Below are 19,647 nucleotides of genomic sequence, written 5' to 3'. Positions count from 1 at the left end.
TGCCTCTCTGTGTGTCCCTCATGAATTGGTAAATAAAAATCTTAAAAAAAATTAAATAGGGAGCAAAGCTCTTTCTGGGATGCATAGCTTCTTTGTATTACTCCCTCTTCCTCTCATCTTTGCATAAAAACTTGCTATAACTTCTCTCCTACCTCAACTTCCTGTGTGGTTCCTTTTCTCCATCACAGAAATGCCTCCAGACTCTCCAGATTCTCTGGGAAGCTTTCTTCCATGTTCTCGGAATCTCTGTAATCAGGGGGATTTGCCCCCTCTGCCTAAGATGCTTTCCCTCTGGATGTTGGCTTGGTGAACCCTCACCTCATTTTTTTTAATTCTGAGCTTAAATTGTGAGATTTGAAGTTTGAGTTCTCGACTTGACCCGGGGTTCTTCTTCCTTGTGGTTTCGTGCCACCATTTCATCGTTTTGGTGGCATTTCTCATACTGGGTGGTCATTTATGTGGACATCCGTCTTCCTCTGTGACCTGGAGAGCATGAGCACAGTAGGCTCATTTTCATGCCCCTAGTGCTTGACATACAAAAGATAAAATCCCCTGAAAAGAAGAAATTTTCAATACTGGAATTCTATGGAGTAGATGATCATACAGACTTTAACATCATGCTTTCCAAGAATCTTTAATAATATGGAAAAAATGATTTTTTGTGTGTATAACAGAAAAAAACCCACTATACAAAACTATATACACCAGGATACTAGTTCTATATTCATAAAGACATATATTTTTATAATTACATGTATATATACATATATAACTATATGCAGAGGGATAAAAGATCAGAAGTACACCAAAATTTCACTTTTTTTAGAATTGTGGAATTATGTGCTATTTTTTCCTAATACATACTTTTCTCCAGATTCTCTAGAGTGAACATACATTAGTGTTAGAAGTAAAAAAAAATAGCATTTCAAAATGAATGGCAGATAGGAACTATCTTCTGGTGTGGGGGAAGGGAATACACCTAACCCGTTAGAATAAAATTAGGGGAAATCAAGCATTGTTTTAAGTGTGTGATCTTCTAACAACAAGGAAAATAATATGGGAGCATATATTTTAGTTAAGAGTCATAGTGGCTTTCCTTTCACAGTTTTGTTAGTAGAATGGGAGATACTTAAACCAATTTGTCTCTTAGAAGATAGAGAGAGAGTGATAGATTTTTTTAATTAAGGGCTATTGAGATCACAGAGATATGGGATTAGGTGTAAAACTCCCCACTTCAACAGTTCTCAAGTGAGTATGTCCTCCCTGCACCCCATACCCTGGAATAATTTACAGGAAAGTTAAGATTAGATTACATAGGGAATCGGAACAAGCCTTTGCTCTGAATAATGTGGTATAGCTTTAAAAAACAGGTCAGACAAATAATTAAAATGTATGACTAACTTTAAGGGTTACAAAAGAAAAAGAGGCATTTTTCCTCTTAAGCCTGTAGCATTAATTCCATGTTAACAAACCTTTTGTGGGAAGGCCCAGGAGAGATCCTACATGGGTCAGGAAACCTACTCTTTTTCTTGCTCCCCACTCTCAGGAAAGAACTAAACCAATCAAGCAAATGGGATGGAGAGCCCAGTACTGAAAGCTTCTTTAACTAGAAGAAAATTTAGTGGCTAGTCTTGCGTTTTGGATTCTGACAGCCGGGGTTGAAACCTGGGCTTCAGCACTAATGACTGGTGAACTGAAACTCAGCTTCTCCATGTGAAAAATGGAGATCTACTTGCTCATAAAGTTATTCAAGGTTCCATGAGATAACACAGGTCAAGTGCTTAGCACATCTGGAATATGCCAAGTGTTTCACATAGAGCGATATACGGTATCTACTCAGACTTCCACCTTGCCCCACCATTTTTAAACAATTTTCTTCTTCTGCAGCTTCACTGTCTTCCACTTGTTTATATGCAGATGTTGTCACAAACTTTGAATAGTTGTCCTTTAATTTTAGTCTCTTTGGCTTGCTGTTGTTTCCATGTATTTATCTCAGGTTTGGACCTTTAATTAGATGCCTGTATCTCGGAGGCCCACTGCTGGGCATTATTTTCCTTTGCTCCTTTTTTTTTCCTTTTGTCTCAAGTGCCAAACTGACTTTTGGGCTATGTGTTCTATATGCCTGATCCAGATTTAGCTTGCAGACCATTTTATTTTTACAGATCATTTTATAAAGGAATCTCTGTCTCAGTCATATAGACCCCTGAGTTAACATTGTGCTCTTACCAGCATCTCTGAGGCTGGGTACCCATTTTTTTTTTTCTTTCTTTCTTTCTTTCTTTCTTTCTTTCTTTCTTTCTTTCTTTCTTTCTTTCTTTTATCATTCTCTAATGTAAGGATGATAGGACTCACCTGGGGGCAATCAAGAGGATTAAATGTAAATGATCTAGGTGAATCTCCTAGAGAAGAGCCACATACAGTGTTTTCCCTCCTTATTCCTTCAGAAGTCACTATGGTAAGTGGTTTGTTCCCTCCCCCCCAACCCTGTTTCCTGTCTATATTAGTGAGACATGCTAACAAGATGACTGATACATTAAAATATTACTTAATTCAGGACAGCCCCCTTATTAGGAATTCATGATCATTCTGTCAGGGCCCAGGCTGAAATTTACCTTGTCATTTTAATCCTATGGGAGGAAGAGGAACACCAAGGAGGAAAGGAGAAAGCAGCAATGTCTGACCCACACTGTGCCGGAGCTACTTTAGTGAGGTGCAGGAGACTGGTTTTGCTTCATCAAAAGTAGTATATAACTGACAATGGGATATGTTGGGGGAGGCTATTGCATTTATTAAAAAAAAAAAAAAAACCTTTTTAATGTCCCATGGCTTCCAGATAGACTCATTTGAGGGAACAGTTTCCTGTGTATAAGTATCCCACAGACTCCATGAACATGGTGATTCTACAAGTCATTTGTTTCCAGGTGTGTCAGATGCCGCCCTTACAACTGCCCAATTACATGAACTTCACATTTCCTCACAGGTGCTTTTGAGCTAAACATGAAATTTGTCAGGTTTTTTTTTTTACATTGCCTTCCCTGGTTTACTGCTAAGGAAAAGAATGAGCTTGGAATCTCCTCCACAAAATTTGTAAAACTTTAATTTTCTGAGCAGGTAACAGGAGAGTATAGGGAGAATTGAAGATCTGAATTAAAATTTAGCCTGACATAAACAGTTTTGAGGCGAAGCTCACAGATCCCCAGCACATAAAGCTTCTTAAGGGGGAAGAGATAAGTACATTTTAGACATAAAATGTCCTCTCCCATTAGCTCTCTTTGGTGTACTTTCCCACATGCCCTGTGACCTCCAGCATCTGCCCTTTCACAGATGCTCCTCTCTCCACTTTTTAGAAGGCTGCTGGACAGCGGAGAAGAAACTGGAAGTGAAGGGCCCCAGTGTAGTCACCCTCCTATGGAGCTTTCTGGTGTCAGGCAAATGACTACTCCTATGGGCCTTAGTTTCCTTATCTGTAAATTGGAAAGAATAATGCCCAGTTCATTTGAACTGTTTTGGGGGTCAAGTTAAATCTTCAACTTCTCAGGATCTACAGGATGGAATAGTACCGAGACATACCAATGGTAAAAGGCTGTGGGAAATGCTGTGTACTTTATATTAGTGCCATCAAGTCTCTGAGGAATTCTACAAAATAAAACAAACAAACAAAACTCCCACTCATTTAGTTCCATTAACCTGTGCTGGGCAATGCCAAACCAAGTTCAGAAATAATGAGTTCCACTGTCATCTTATTTTTACCATGGGCCCTAAGTTTCTGACTTAGGGTTTGCAGAACAAGGGCTGATCCTTCTCTCCAAAGTTATGTGGGGGCAGGAGGAGAGAGCAGAGAAATCATACCTATCTGAGTCCTGCAGAGATTTTTAGACCAAGATTATTCTACAGCTCTGGAGGGTGATTCTAAAACTCATCTTTATAGAAATATTTTACTTCTAGTTAACAAAGAATAATAATAATAAAGTCTATTTGCAACCAGGGTAAGAGTGAAAGGACTGAGGTAAAGAAAACATTTTCAGTTGTAGTTAGAATGATCAGAAGTAGTTAAATTCCCCTTTCCAATGACTAGTAAAGCAGAAAGTATGGTTTTCCTGGCAGAGTGCTACAGATACAAAATATTTTTCTTCCTCCATTAATAAAAAACAGCAAGGAAGAAAAGAAAATGCTTTGGAAGATGAATACAGAGATAAAAAAAGAAAATGGCAGGTAGAGTTGATCGTGGGGTTTTCAGCAAATGAATGAATGAATGAATGAATGAATGAGTAGAAAACCACATAAGAGAAAATAATGGACTTTAGTAGTGTTTGTTTGCTAAAGAATGGGGTTGTTTCCTTTTTGCTAAACTAAACCCACAGCCAAATTAGAAAAAATGATATTCAAACATTGCATTTGTTTTTATATCCATGGCATCAGTTCAATATGTCATTAATTAAACAGGCAAATTTGAGAATGCCTGTTTTAAGAAACACCTCCAAAAATAACCTCGTAAAATCAGGTTAGAAATACATTGTATGTCCTGAGGGCAGCAGGAAGCCAAAGGGAAATATGAAATTAGCAAGTGACCTGTAATAGTCACTTCACTGGTCAAGGTGATATAACCTTCATTATCAATGAGGAACTACTTTGATGCCTAATTTCACTGGCTGTCTAACTTATCAAATTGAATTAAGCACAAATGAAGAAATACTTGGCTAGGGAAAAAAGTACCATGCCATTTTGCTTTCTATCAGCTGAAAACCAACCCAATTAGCACAGACAAGGAAAAATAAGCTCAAAATATTTTATTGGAGGAGTAAAAATTAAAAGGGACTGTTTCCCCTAAATTAGCCTGGCAAAAGGTAGTTGACAAAAACACTTGAATTCCCTGGTGCTTGCTATGTAACCAGAATAGAGAAATGGTTGTTTTCCTTCATTTATTCCTCTAGTATTTGAGTGATGACTATGTGCCAGGTTCAAATCATTGCTTTACAGGATTAACAATGCTTCCTCTTTTCTCCTTGCTCTAGGCCTAATGCTTTGGTGCCAACTCCCCTTCATTGCTTGCAGAATTACCAGGGGTTTGTTAGATGGTGTATTACTATCTGTAGACATTTGAAGACAAGAATCACCCAAAAGGAAACTTCCCCATGGTTGCATTCAAAGCAATCTCAATTCTTTGGGTTTCCTACATGTACTTGGTAATATCAACAATGGAGAAGCTTTCCTGACCCTCCAGTTCTGCCCTTGTGCTGAATTTTGTCCTGAGTAAATGAGAATTTGAGAATATAATGCATTTTTGAAGCGAGATCACTAGAGGTTGTTGAGAACTGTGAGAGACAAGTTCTGCACAGGAGTCTAGAGAGCCGCAGGATCCAGAGCAAAAGATGAGAGTGCAGTTCTCAGTGGGCGGGAGAGTCTGACCAGGGCAAGTTACAATTCTTCTCTGGGTATTAGTTTTTCTCACCAAGAAATGAAGGCTGTGGGAAGAGATACTTCTACTTCATACACTTGTTTTGCTGCTGCAGCTTATTTGCTTTAGCATATGAAAAAAACTTTTCCCCTTTAGAAATGGGAAAAAAAATGATCTTTTTTTTTTTCCTAAATGATTCATGAAACAAGGAATTTTACAAAGAAAGAAATCCTTTCAGTTTGCCTCACCTGCATGTTCTTTCTGCTTCCTTCTTGCTTTTGCTCAGCTGGCACCTGCTAGCACTCAGTCTCCTTTTACAGTCTTATCATTCTTGGTGTGACGGCATGTCCCTGGCAGCAGGTGCCATCTGGAGAAGCTTTTCTTTATTTCTCTGTATTATTAATCTGCGTGTTCAAATGGTTCCTTGTTCTTCTAACTATATCTTCAATTCTCCCCCCACTTCCCCCAACACACATACTTTGTGGAACTGACCTTCTACCTAAATCTAGCTTTTTTCCTGTCCTAAATGTCATACATACATTTCCCAGTAAACATTTAATTCTGCCAAACTGTCTCTATATATTATTTGGCTGAAAAATGCCAAATGTACAGAAGTTGTTAAGTTTTCTATTAACCATTTACTTGTCTCAGCAGATATCTCTACATGGATATATGGGCTAATATGGGTCTAGCATATAGAAAGCCATTAAAAAAAGGAATAACATATATTTTGGGATACTGCATAGCTGTATGTTTTAGACTTTGATGGAGAGTGTGGATACTACTAAAGAAATTCAGATTTTAACAAAACCCTTACAGAAAAGGAATGTGACATATCTATCTCTTTATCAATGTGTCTATCTCTATTTTTAAACCACATTTATGTATGGGATACAGTAATATGCTTTTGTTCATAAGAATGTTACCCTCCATTAGGTCTGATTGGTAATATTTAAAATATAGAAATACTTTTCATTAAAATATCTTCACTAAAATAGATATTTTATTTGAATATAAAAAGAATTCAAAACTTTTTTGGGCCTAGTTTTAAAAAGCATCATGCTTTAGTTGATTTATTTTGGTGGTTGTTTTGGGGATGTGAAATATATCACCACTGCAACTAGCAAGAACTATAAATGATACATTATTGCAAGTGTTCTAAAAAATCAGAACAAAACTAATTTATTATAGTTCTGTCTTCATTAAACACCACATGTTGGTGAGTTAAACACAACAAAATTGTCTTTTCTTTTAAAAGTGTCTACTAAAGATAAAAAGAATAAGGTAACAATTAACATGTAGTTTGTTACATTAAAAAATCTGATATACATATTTCTATTGCCTGTTAGCTTGTTCTAAGCCTCTTTAACTATTACAAAAAAAGAAAAGTCATTGTTCAAAGGCAAACATTCAATTCAGTTGATACAACATTACAGTACAGTCAACTAACATCATTCAATAAGGTAACAAGTCTAGTCTTAGCTTCTTGAGTTAAAAGTCTGTAGACCAGATTGCTACAAAAGGTTCAATGCTGCTTCACACTGTATGTTAGCTTTTTGGAGGACATGATACTTTCTACTGATGGCTTCAGAAGAAGGGGTAAAAGCACAGGGGAACCCCAACCTGTCATTAATCATTTTATTGAGCATTGTAGTTAGATCAGCATTATTGAGTTTAGCACAACAACTAAAACAAAATAATAATAATAATAATAGTAATAATAATAATATAATAATAATAATCATAATAATGATAAGAATAAAAACCAAACACAAACTGGAAGCCTAGAGATGCTGCCAGCCGTGTCAAACCCTTGCGATACGCTATACTAAAAAAATTTGAAATATCCACCCGTCCTCTCCACTCTGCCACAAACTAGCAAAGTCAAAAATACAAAAGTCTTCAACTTGTTACTTTTGCAGAATAAAGCAAAAACGTCTTTGTGCTCCTTACTACCAGAAGCAAAATATCCACTGAGTTACCACATGTAATAGCTTCTGGATGTGTCAACCTGGGTTGGCTTGGTGTCTGCAGAACCATCTTTGTCTTTCTCGCTGTCACCTTCCCAGAGGTTAATGAGTGGTGGGTACAGCTCATTTAGCGGGATTGAAGAAGTTTTTTGCATATACTTTTTTAATGAATGGTGGTAGTTTTTTCTCTTAAACCTTTTAGCAATGTACACAGCAATGGACGCAAGGCTAATGACGGCAAACATGGATCCCATTACTGCAGCAAGTGCTGTACTTGTTTCTTGATCAGAAATGTCCAGTGCAAAGGCGGCATTTTTAGTTGTGACATTAACACATGATTTTTGAGTCTGCTGATGAATATTAGACACTGTGAGACACACTTCATAATCTGTGGAAGGCTGCAAATGTGTTAGGTTGTACTCATGAACATCTACTGGGACCCTGGCAGTATATGTTATGTGAGGATTGTCAATTTTCATGGTGGCAGATGACCATTTTAAGTTTGAGGTCATGACATTGGAATTAACTTTCCAGGACACTAAAATAGAATGAGATTCGGTCTGCTTTACATATATTTTCAGCACCTGGGTACCATCCAGAAGGGTTCCATTAACCTTAATTGTTACCACACGTGTGTCGGCCCCTTCCACATTCTGGGCAACACAAGTGTATCTTCCTGAGTCTTCAATTTGTATGTTAGATATTTCTAAAGTACCTTCACTACTTAGTTTGTATTTATCTGAAAGTGTATCCACAGTTATCTTATTTCCAAGAGGAGTGACCCAGTAAATTTCGGGTTCTGGCTCAGCCATGGCCCTACAGTCTAGGAAAACTGTTGTGCCAATATCCATGTTTAAGTGATTTGGAAATGTGTCATGAGATATCATTGGGAGACACTGTTCACTTGAATCCTGGATTAAAACTTCCTTTACCTGCTGCCCTCTATATTCAGGAGGCATGGCACAGAACATGGACAAAGGCTCCATGAAACGGATGTTGGTCTTGTTGGAGTTAATCCAATGGATGACACAATCACACCTCAGGGGATTGCTGTGGATACTGATCTCACGAAGATTGGGAAGAGACTCTACTGTCTTTTGGTAAACGGCATTCAAAGCATTATTGTTCAACATTAAGCTTTCCAGGGCAGGAACACTTCGAAAAGCCAAACGGTGGATATAAGATAATTTGGGGTTATTGGTGGCTTCTAACTTTGTGAGTTCAGGCAAGTTATCAAGGGCATAGCGATCCACAGAAACGAGTTCCCCCATATTGTTGATTCCCAGTTCTTTTAGCCGGAGCATATTTTTGAAATCCCCTTCTTGGATTTTGTGAATAGGGTTTTTGTTGAGGTCTAAGAATTTTAAATTTGGAACCTTTTGCAGGGCAAGTTGAGGGACTTTGACCAGCTTGTTGTCATAAAAGGACAGGCTTTCAAGGCTATCCAAGCCCACCAAGGCATTTCCAGGAATATCAGTGAGATACATTCCTGCCAAAACCAGGCTTCTCAAATTTGAGAGGGGTTTAAAGTTCATATCTAGAATTCCAATCACAGGGTTTTCCCCAATCATGAGAATTTCCAGGTTAGGTGTTGAATCAAACCAGCGGCTATCGATAACTTTCAATTTATTGGAGTTCAAGTGGAGCCTTAAAAGATTTTTTAAGCCTGAAAAAGCATTAGCAGAAATAGTGCTAATCTGGTTATGGTTGATATAGAGTTCTTGAAGGTTGCTAAGGTCTTGCAGACAGTAATCAGTCATTTCTGTAATCTGATTTTCCTCCAAATGTAGAGTAGTGAGTTGGGTCAGGTTTGCCAGCCCTACCTCCTTAATATTTGTAAAGTTGTTTTGGGAGAAATCTAGCTCAGTCAAGTTGAAAAGCTGCTGGAGCTCATCCACAGTCTTTGCGATGTTATTGCTCTGTAAGAGAAGCACTTGAGTATCACTAGAAAGGTTGCTGGGAATCCTTGTTAAGCGGAGATCATTGCAATCAACAGTAGTGGCTTCTCTGTATGTGGACTGTGGGGTAAACCAGGGCCTAATTTCACATACACAGAGTTGTGGACACTCACTGTTTTGTAGGGAAGACACAGTTAATGAAGTCATTAGCAAGCCCAGCACCAGTTGGCAAGCTGCTAAAACAAAGCTCATCCTAGCCATGCTGGGATGAGCCAAGCTCAACTCAGAATGAGCCAAGCTCAACTCCTGACACTCCAAAGTTTCAACAAAAGGTGAACACTATATAGTGGTATATAGGACAGCAAGCAGAAAATGTAAACATCCAGGCAAAGTCTTCGTTGAGATGTGTATGATTCCGGAGTCCGAAGGGATGGTTTTCAGGAGTTTTCAAAGGTAGGAATCAATTGGGAGTCTTTTAACTGTTTCTCTCAATTCCAGGCATGCCCACAGCTCTGTGGTATAAGTTACTTCAGCCAAATCAAAGTCTGGAGATGTGCCTGAAAATTAGATTAGGACAGGAGTTATGCTTTTTCCACATATTTTCTAATATTATAGCCTTTCTGTTGTCTACTAAAAAGGCATAATCACAAATCTATTAACAGAATCTTCAAAGTAACTATACAAGCTTTTAAATTACAATATACTTTCCTATATTCTACTTACTACACTAAAACTACCACTTTTACAATTTAATTGGGTAAAATCATCAAATGCACACAAATACTCACAGTTAATAGGGACACTCAGAAGAACACACAGATGTCATCTCTTTAAAAACAAAGTTAGGGGATCCCTGGGTGGCGCAGTGGTTGAGTGTCTGCCTTCGGCTCTGGGCATGATCCCGGGGTCCTGAGATTGAGTCCTGCATCAGGCTCCCAGTAGGGAGCCTGCTTCTCCCTCTGCCTATGTCTCTGCCTCTCTCAGTCTCTCATGAATAAATAAGTCAGATCTTAAAAAAAAAAAGCTGACTTTAAAAATTGCCTTTCAAAGCTCTAAAAAAAATCAAAAGGTCAAAAGCAAAACATGAAAGGCAGTTTATAAAAGACTCAAAGTTCATTTTTAGTTATTTATATTTTATTTTATTTTATTTTTTTTTAAAGATTCTATTTATTTGAGAGAGAAAGAGAGATGCAGGCTGCCCATGAAGCAGGAAGTCTGATAGGGGGCTCCAGCCCAGAACCCTGGGATCATGACCTGAGCCAAAGGCAGCCGCTTAACTGACTGAGCCACCCAGGTGCCCTTAACTTTTTATATTTTAACTAATTTTTTAAATTTGTTTTCAGCAGCTTTTCATTTCCAAATGGTATATTCTGTAGATATATTCAGCTAGTGCTTTTCTAGCTATTATTCTCATGCAAGAAATTAATTTAACACAACTATGAAAAGAAAGTATTGGTTTTTCTTATATTCTAACAGTCACAGCTGATCTTGACTGAATAAAATAGTCAAAGGATTTTACTTCACGATTATCACCAATCTTCGTGAAAAACAAACACACTTACATATGTTTAATTTCAACAATCTCGTGGGAATGTCACTGGCCACTTAGTAGCTATAAAGCATGGATATGTTCTTTAGTATTTTGAAGCCTCAGCTTCTTCAACTATATAAAATAGAACTGGGGGTCAGGAAGAATCCCTGGGTGGCTCAGCGGTTTAGTGCCTGCCTTTGGCCCAGGGCATGATCCTGGAGTCCTGGGATCCAGTCCCACATCAGGCTCCCTGCATGGAGCCTGCTTCTCTCTCTGCCTGTGTCTCTGCCTCTCTCTCTGTGTCTCTCATGATTAAATAAATAAAATCTTTTTAAAAAAATAGGACTGGTCATTAGGATTATCAAGGGAATTAAAGGAATCTATATAAAGCTCACAAAAGTTAATTACATTTGTTGCCATACTTTTAAAGGGCGAGAGAGGCAGAGGGAGAGGAGAGAAACTTAAACAGGCTCCTTGCCTAGTGTGTCAGCCTGACACAGTGCTTGAGCTCATAATGATGAGATCATGGCCTAAGCTGAAAGCAGGAATCAGACACTTAACCGACTGAGCCACTCAGGTGTCCCTCTTGTCATCTTATTATATTTCTCATCCTTATCAGTTTTAGTTGAATAGTGGTTGTTAGAGGACAAATAAATGAAGGAAAACTGAGGGCATTTGATTTTATTTAGTCATCATCTACTGCTTTTAATAAGGTCTTCTGAGGTGAAATATGTATTGCTCATCTGCTTACAAAGATAATATTAGCAGTTAATGGTTCTAGTTTTCTGGATTCCAATCAGGTATAAAAAGCCTCTGTGGGTCCATTGTCTATCTTGCTTTCTCAAAACTAGGCCAGTCACTTGCTAAGCTATTAAAAATAGAGTTATATGTTTCCTTACATTTGTCTTTCTATAATGAACGTCAGCTTTGAGTACTGAAGGACCTTCAGTAACTAGTGTTTTCTTTAGCCTCATAAAATTACAGTAAAGATTCAATAAAATACAGCATATAATGTACTTGAAGTCTAGTGTCCAACACATAGCAAGCATTTGATTCATATTAGCTATTACTATATACTTTGCAAAACATAGTTATCTTTGTGATTGACCAGAAAGTAAACTAATAGCCAGTAAACAAGTAGCCAGTCCTAAAAGTTCTATTATTTGTCATATTTTAGTAGAAAGAATGTAAGCTTTTCCTTGATGATTAGGAACAATGTAAGGATGCCCACTCTAGCCACTTCTATTCAACTTAGTATTGGAAGTTCTAGCCAGAACAATTAGACAAGAAGAAGAAATAAAGCATCCAAACTGGAAATTAAGAAATAAAATTCCTTTTGCAGATGGTACAATCTCACATGTAGAAAACCCTAAAGATGTCACAAAAAAAACACTACTGTTAAAACTAATAAACAATTTCAGGACACAAAATCAATTGTTTTTATACACTAACAGTGATCAGTCCAAAAAGAAAATTAATAATCCAACTTACAATAGCATCAAAAGAATAAAACACTTGAAAATAAATTTAACCAAGGAGGTGAAAAACTTGTGCACTGAAAGCTATAAGACATTGCTAAAAGAAATAAAATATAAAAAATAGAAATATATCCCATGTTCATGAATTGGAAGACATTTTAATGTTATTAAAATGTCCACACTATCTAAAATGATCTACAGAGTCATTGCAATTGGTAACAAAAGCTCAATCTCAGTTTTTGCAGAAATTAAAAAAAAAATCTGGAAATTCATATGGAATCTCAAGGGACTCTGAATTGCTAAAACAGTCCCAAAAGAGAAGAACCAAATTGAAGGCCTTTTACTTCATGAGTTCAAGATACAATAAAGCAACAGTAATCAATACGGTGGGTTACTGGTATAAAGACCAATGGAAGAAAGAGCACAGAAATAAACTCTCCCATATATGGTCAAACGAACTTTGACAAAAGTGCCAAGACTACACAATGAGGTAAGGATAGTCTCTTCAATATATGGTGTTGGATATCCACATGCAAAAGAATAAAGTTGGACCCTTACCCTATACCATACACAAAAATTAACTCAAAATGAATTAAAGGCCTAAACGTAAGACCTAAAATTGGAAAACTCATAGGAGAAAACATAGGGTAAAAACTTCAGAACATTGGATTTGACAATGATTTCTTGGACTATAACACCCAAAGCATAGGCAATAAAAGCAAAAATAGCAAATGTGATTAAATCAAACTAAAAAACTTCTGTACATCCAAGAAAACAATCAACAGAGTGAAAAGATAATCTACAAAATGGGAGAAAATATTTGCAAATCATATATCTGATAAGGGACTAATGTCCAAAACATATAAGGAGCTTCTATAACTCTATAACTACAACAACAAAACAACAATCTGATTAAAAACTAGGCAAAGGATTGAAATAGACAATTCTCCAAAGATATATGAGCGTCATATATATGACAATAAGCATATGAAAAGATGCTTAACATCACTAATCATAAGAGAAATACAAATCAAAACCATAATGAGATATGACCTTATACCCATGAGGATGGCTACCATCAAAAGAACAGAAGTAACAAGTGGTGGGAATGTAAAATGATGCCTCCACTATGGGATACAGTATGGGGGTTCTGAAATTAAAATAGAATTATCATATGATCCAGCAACCCCACTTCTGGGTATATATCCAAAAAAATTCAAAGCAAGTTCTTGAAGTTAACATTTGCACATCAATGTTCAATGCAGCACTATTCACGATAGCCAAGAGATGGAAGCAACCTATATATGTGTACAGATGGATGAATGGAAAAAGAGAATGTGGCATAAACACAAAATGGAATATCACCCAACTTAAAAAAAAAAAAGAACTCGTCATCACTACAATGTAGATGAACTTTCAGGACATTACCCTAAATGAAATAAGACCGTCGCAAAAGGACAAATACTACATGATTCCACTTATATGACTACTAAAGTAGTCAAAATTATAGAAACAGAAAGTGGAATGGTGGTTGTCAAAGATTATGGAAAAGGGAGAGGAGGAATTTATGCTTAATGAGTATTTAAGTTTTACAAGATGAAGAACCTTGAGAACTCTGTTGTATAACACTACTACAATTGTTTACTTAAAAATGAGAGATGGTAAGTTTAATGTTATTTTTTATCATTAAAAAACATGAATCCATTAGAATTCAGGCCAACTTTTATCACACACATACCAATTAATTAAGTTCCGCGACAAATAAAAAATAGCTTTTTTTTTTTTTTTTTTTAAATGGAATTGCCTTGTTCTAGGGCTTACTGGACTAAGTCGGTCAAATGTGAGAAGAAAATGTCCTGCTAATTACCAGAATGATGTTCCATAAACAAGTCTGGCAGTTTAAAGAAACAATCCCTTAAATAAAAACCCATGGCTTTAAAGGTCCAGAATTGGCAAGGGATGCCTTTCAAAGAGGCCCACAGACAATTATATAATTACATTTGATGCTTCTTTTTTCAATAAGATATGTTTGGGACACTCTGCTCTGAATATAAAATTACAAAAGAAATGGACTGCATGGTCATCACCATCAGTGAATTTGGCACTTATCTTTATTGTCCCTATACAATCATATGAGATGGGATGTTATTTTAACAAAATCACAGTACTTAGTAGGACTTGGGGTTGGATCCTTACACATTAAGTTCTTATGAAGTTGGGCAAAAGAAATAAGCAATCAAAATAACATGATGATTAAGTTAATTCTAGTTATATTAAAGCCCAGATTAGCCCTCAGTTTGCATAAAGAATTGTCTTGGGGGATCAACTTCTTCAGTTATTAGATGTCTTACCTTGTATAAACTATGGAAATTCTCTATCTCAGTTTCTGTGCCTAAATTAAGGCTAATTATACATACTTCATATATGAAAATTATGATAACTATAAAGAGCCTGGGAAAGAGTCCAGCATGGAGTGAGCCCTGAGATACTTATTTGAATCTCTGGAACTCTCATCAAGTTTGCTATTAAATTTCATTTTCACCCTACAGGAGTATTGGGAGGTAATGAATAAGCAAATCTCTTTAAGACCTTTGGGCATGGCAGGTTTTGGAAAAAGTCACTGTTATTTTTTACCATTTCTATTATATTTTCAACCAGTATTATTGGAATTAAGTGTTAGAAATTCAGATACCAAATATGGTACTGTGCTAAATTAAAACCCTATGTAGGCAAGCAAATTATGGAAAATAAACTTTCACCCTGGAAATTAGCATCCTTTCATAGACATAGTAGTCACAGCAATGAAGAACTAAACTTTTTATTCCCCCCAAAGATGAAGAAAAATGCCTTCTTAGGACATGCACCTTTATGCACACTGCCTTTGGTGGCCAAATTCACACTGTGCACATAATATTTAGGAAAATAAATGTTTTAGCTTTCTAGGTGCCCAAATAGACCCAGAGCTAATGCAGCATTCAAATTAGTTTATCCTCTTTTGGGAATGGCTTAATAATGGAACAATGGGACTTTTGTTCAATGAAGCTTTCCTTCTGGTTGAAAAATGCAATGTCTCAATACAAATTCTCCCCGAATCCACTCTAATGTGGTGAGAGGGGAGCAAGATGGACCCATACTCCATTTACTAGATTGACCTCCCAGAAGTAACTTCCTATGCCGAAGGCCACCTTAACTTCTGCTGCATATACAAGTGGCTGATTATTAGGCTCAAAAGGCTGTGTGTAATTTTTTTAAAGATTTGTTTATTTATTTGAGAGCAAGGGCAGGCTTGGGAGGGTAGGGAGGGGCGGCTGAGGGACAGAGATATTTCAAGCAGACTCCCTGCTGAACATGGAGCCCAATACAGGCCTCAATGCAGGGCTTGATCTCAGGACCCGAGACCATGACCATAGCCAAAACCAAGAGTTGGTGAGATCATGACCTGAGCCAAAAGCAAGATTTGGTCACTCAACTGAACCACACCTAGCTACAGGCACCTAGCTACAACTTTTAGAAACAGGACTTTAGAGTACAGTTAAGAGTGTGGCTTCTGGAGAGACAAACCTGGTTTCAAATTCAGTTCTGTGACCTTCGACAAATTACTGAAGCTTTTTTTTTTTAAAGATTTATTTATTTATTCATGAGAAACACGGAGAGACAGAGAGGCAAAGACACAGGCAGAAGGAAAAGCAGGCTCCCTGCAGGGAGCCCGATGTGGGACTTGATCCTGGATCCTGGGATCAGGCCCTGAGCCGAAGGCAGACACTCAACTGCTGAGCCACCCAAGTGTCCCTACTGAAGCTTTCTCTGTGAGTCTCAGGTAACTTTTTTAGAAAATGGAGATCATAAAACCTACCTTGCAAGGGTGGGGAGAGAAACAGAATAAGATATTAAATGTAAAGTTTCTGGCAGAGGGCCTGGCTCATAGTGCCCAATAGATGTTAGGTATTATTATTTACACGTTTGATATCTCATTGGCTCTGAGTCTTTTTAATGGGTATTGAGTATGAAAGGAAGGAGTAGGAAGTTGATTGAAATCAGCAGAGGGTACCTTTTGTGACATTAGCAACTACAAGTTCTAAAGAGTGGCCAGAGGCTTGGAACAATGTAGATGGCTAGGGCAGGTAGAGCCATCGAGAGATCACAGCAAATCCTTCTGGAGGGTATTTCTTATTTTCCTTGGGAAGGAAATAAGGTCTAGCAATACATTGTGAACAATGCATCTGTATAGGCTATTTTTATTTTATTATTGTTATTTTTTAAAGTAACTTCTATACCAACATGAAGCTCCAACTCATGAACCTGAGATCAAGAGTCACATGCTCTACTGACTGAGCCAGCCAGGCTCCCTGAATGGATTGCTTTTAAAGACATTAGTTTCTTGGACTTTTGTCTGGTCCTAGCCCTTCTTGAATCTTAGATTTCTTTTTTCAACCACTTCCCCAAATTATGTTCCTTGTTCACACATTATCCAAAGCAAAACACCCTGTAGTATGTGTTAGTGATCACAGATGGAGGGTTCATATGGGAGGAAGAGCTATAATAGTCTCCATAACGCATTAAGGAAACAATAAAGTCTCTCCCCTTGCAAGGACATAATGGAGCTTGCTGAGGCTCTTTTGCATAAGGAACTGTTCCTGAGAGCCCACATTATTCATCAGCAAGCAGTGCAGCAGCATGTCTGAGTGGGCCGAGCAACAGAATGAGGACACCAGGGAAGGGATTCTTAATTTTGGTTTCACCACAAACTTCCTAACTGACCTTGAGCAAGTCTAGTAACTTTGTGTCCTATTTTATTTATCTTATAGTAAGTAGGTTGAGAGGAAAGGTAGTCACAGCTTCCCTGTGGCTAAGAGGAACCTCAGGAAGTCATCTTTCAACCCATTCTCCTGGTGTCATGAAAAACTACTTCTAGCCATTTTCTAAGGCAATTCTCCTCTTCTTTCCTTCCTTTTTTGTTATTAAATTGTTATTGGGGCAACTAGCTTGATTATGCCAAGATCTCAAACTCTAAGAGTTTTCAGGGGCTAGGGTAGGTGAAGTCAGCTGAATCTTACAAAGTCATGTAAGGAGCTGGAGTGTGCATGGACTCTAAAGGCATCCAAAAATGTTAACTGTGTAGGTCAAACAAAAACCATCTGCTTTTAAAGGCCTGTGGCCAGTTTGCAACCTCTGAATTATATATAAATATAATAATAATCTTATCAGCTATAATGCTGAGCTAATGTATTTGATAAGCAGATGATTGAATATCAATTTTAAACTATTATTGGTAAATACTCCATATGTGAAAGCCTATAATTAGAGACTCACTATATTACAGTCTGAATCTTTGCTCAGAAGAAAACTTTAGTGGTTTAAAAAGAAGTGTTGCATTTACAAAAATTTCATTTTACACTTCTTTGTTTTGGAAGACCTACTTTCAAAGGCAGGCAGAACCTTACAAGTCCCCTAGGTGATCCAAGATGACCCAGTTAATTGGCAGAGAAACAAAATAAAACCCAAATGCCTTGATCCCTAATTCAGAATTTACTAATCTGACCACTTAAAATGTTTATGGTTTTCCAGATTCCCAGAGAAAAATTTGTCTGTTCTCTAGTTTTATTTTACTTTCTTCTTCTTATATTGATTATTATTAATTAATAAAGTCTCAAAAAATCTCTGGTATATTTGGGTGGTATAAATGCACTACTGTGCAAAGAAGAGGGTGAACACAAGTGATCTTTTGATTCCCCCTCATTTTCCTTCCTCATTTGGGCGAGGGCAAATCCATCACACTGCAGGTGCAGCATCGGCCAACATCTCTGGGAAAAACCCAAAGGCGCAGCTGGTCTCCAAGCTTAGCATAGAAGCTGGGGTCACAATTCATTCAGCTCCTAAGAGGATCTGGGCATGGACAGCACAGCACGTTAGTCCTTGCAGGTTTGGCCAGGCACGGTAAATGACAAGGCTAGATTAAATGGACTAAAGAATTACAAAAGACACTTAAAAAAAGAAAGAAAAATGAAAAGCAAAAAATCCAGACATAGCCTGCTGGCATAAATCCAAATCCAAGTAGATGCCTTGGCCTGGTGGGGAAAGGTGCTTGCGGAAGAGCCCTTGGGAATACTATGTACTTCAGATTTTTTGGCTTCAACTAATCAAAGGCAAACAAGCTAACCTCCCTGTGAAGTATGAGAAACACAAATTGTAAAAGTTGGAAAAGGCATCTAACACATCTAAAACACCTCACTTTCCAGAGAAGTGACGTTACATGTTTGGAAGACAAACTTGACTCCATTCCTATTCTCCAAACACCTGTTTCTTTACACTACAGAACCCCACACTATTTCACTTAGAATAGGGTTAGCTGAAATTTATATTCTTGATCACTTGGGCAGGAACTAAAATTCTTTGAGGGATTTTACCTTCTAGTGCTCTATTAATCAATTATTCTTTATTAGAAGCATAAGAAAACATCCTTCAATTTAGGGAGTGAAATGGCATGTTTAATAACCACCATCTTGACCTTTGATTAGGTAGATCAGAGATAGGGTGGACAGCTCAATCAATCATGCTGATGGCCAACTTACAACAAAAAATTAAGTCAGGTTAGCTAAACCATGTTCATTGATTTTTTTTAACGTGGCAGTGAATTGATCATAGTTGATCTATTCTACATAAGCATGGCCAAATCCCAAGTTTAATTTTTAGAATGCATAGATTAAACTTCTCTTAATTTGATAATGGATAATGTGTTGCAAACTCGTAAGGGCACAGAAATTCAAATGTAGGAAATATAAAGTGGATATGAACAATTAGTAGGAGTTGGAAATGGGCATTCAAGATAGAATAGGCCTTATGAATAATATAATACTAGGAATATATCTAACTTTAATAACAAACTTATTTTTTTAAAGATTTTATTTATTTACTCATGAGAGATGCACAGAGGCAGAGACACACAGGCAGAGGGATAAGTAGGCTCCCTGCAGGGAGCCCAAAGTGGGACTCAATCACAGGACCCCAGGATCACACCGTGAGCCAAGGCAGACGCTCAACCATTGAGCCACCCAGGCATCCCAATAACAGACTTAATTTAATAAAAGACTTACTATATATTCACTGCTATAGTGAATGTATAGTAAAGTATTTTCTCTGAGAAATTGTCACTTGTTCAAGATCTCAAATAAGATAGTAAGTCAAGGGCAGCCCGGGTGGCTCAGCGGTTTAGCGCCACCTTCAGCCCAGGGCATGATCCTGGAGACCCGGGATCGAGTCCCGCATCAGGCTCCCTGAATGGGGCCTGCTTCTCCCTCTGCCTGTGTCACTGCCTCTCTCTCTCTCTCTCTCTCTCTCTGTGTGTGTGTCTCTCGTGAATAAATAAATAAAATCCTTA

General features: G+C 37.5%; 1 protein-coding gene across 3 annotated transcripts in view; it reads right to left on the bottom strand.

The window, feature by feature from the left end:
- Positions 1–618: 618 nt before the first annotated feature.
- The window catches only part of LRRN1 (leucine rich repeat neuronal 1), a 41,504-nt gene continuing 22,475 nt past the window's right edge, over positions 619–19,647 (bottom strand). For all 3 annotated transcript variants that reach the window (XM_041764722.1, XM_041764725.1, XM_041764723.1), the window contains exon 2: positions 619–9,820. In XM_041764722.1, coding sequence (XP_041620656.1) covers positions 7,374–9,524 — 2,151 coding nt within the window. In that variant the 5' untranslated portion in view covers positions 9,525–9,820 and the 3' untranslated portion in view covers positions 619–7,373. The remainder of the gene's footprint in view (positions 9,821–19,647) is intronic.

Source organism: Vulpes lagopus, chromosome 7, assembly GCF_018345385.1.
Source record: "Vulpes lagopus strain Blue_001 chromosome 7, ASM1834538v1, whole genome shotgun sequence".
Taxonomy (NCBI): domain Eukaryota; kingdom Metazoa; phylum Chordata; class Mammalia; order Carnivora; family Canidae; genus Vulpes; species Vulpes lagopus.
Note: the sequence above shows the minus strand (reverse complement) of the source record. Positions and strands in the feature narration are given on the sequence as shown.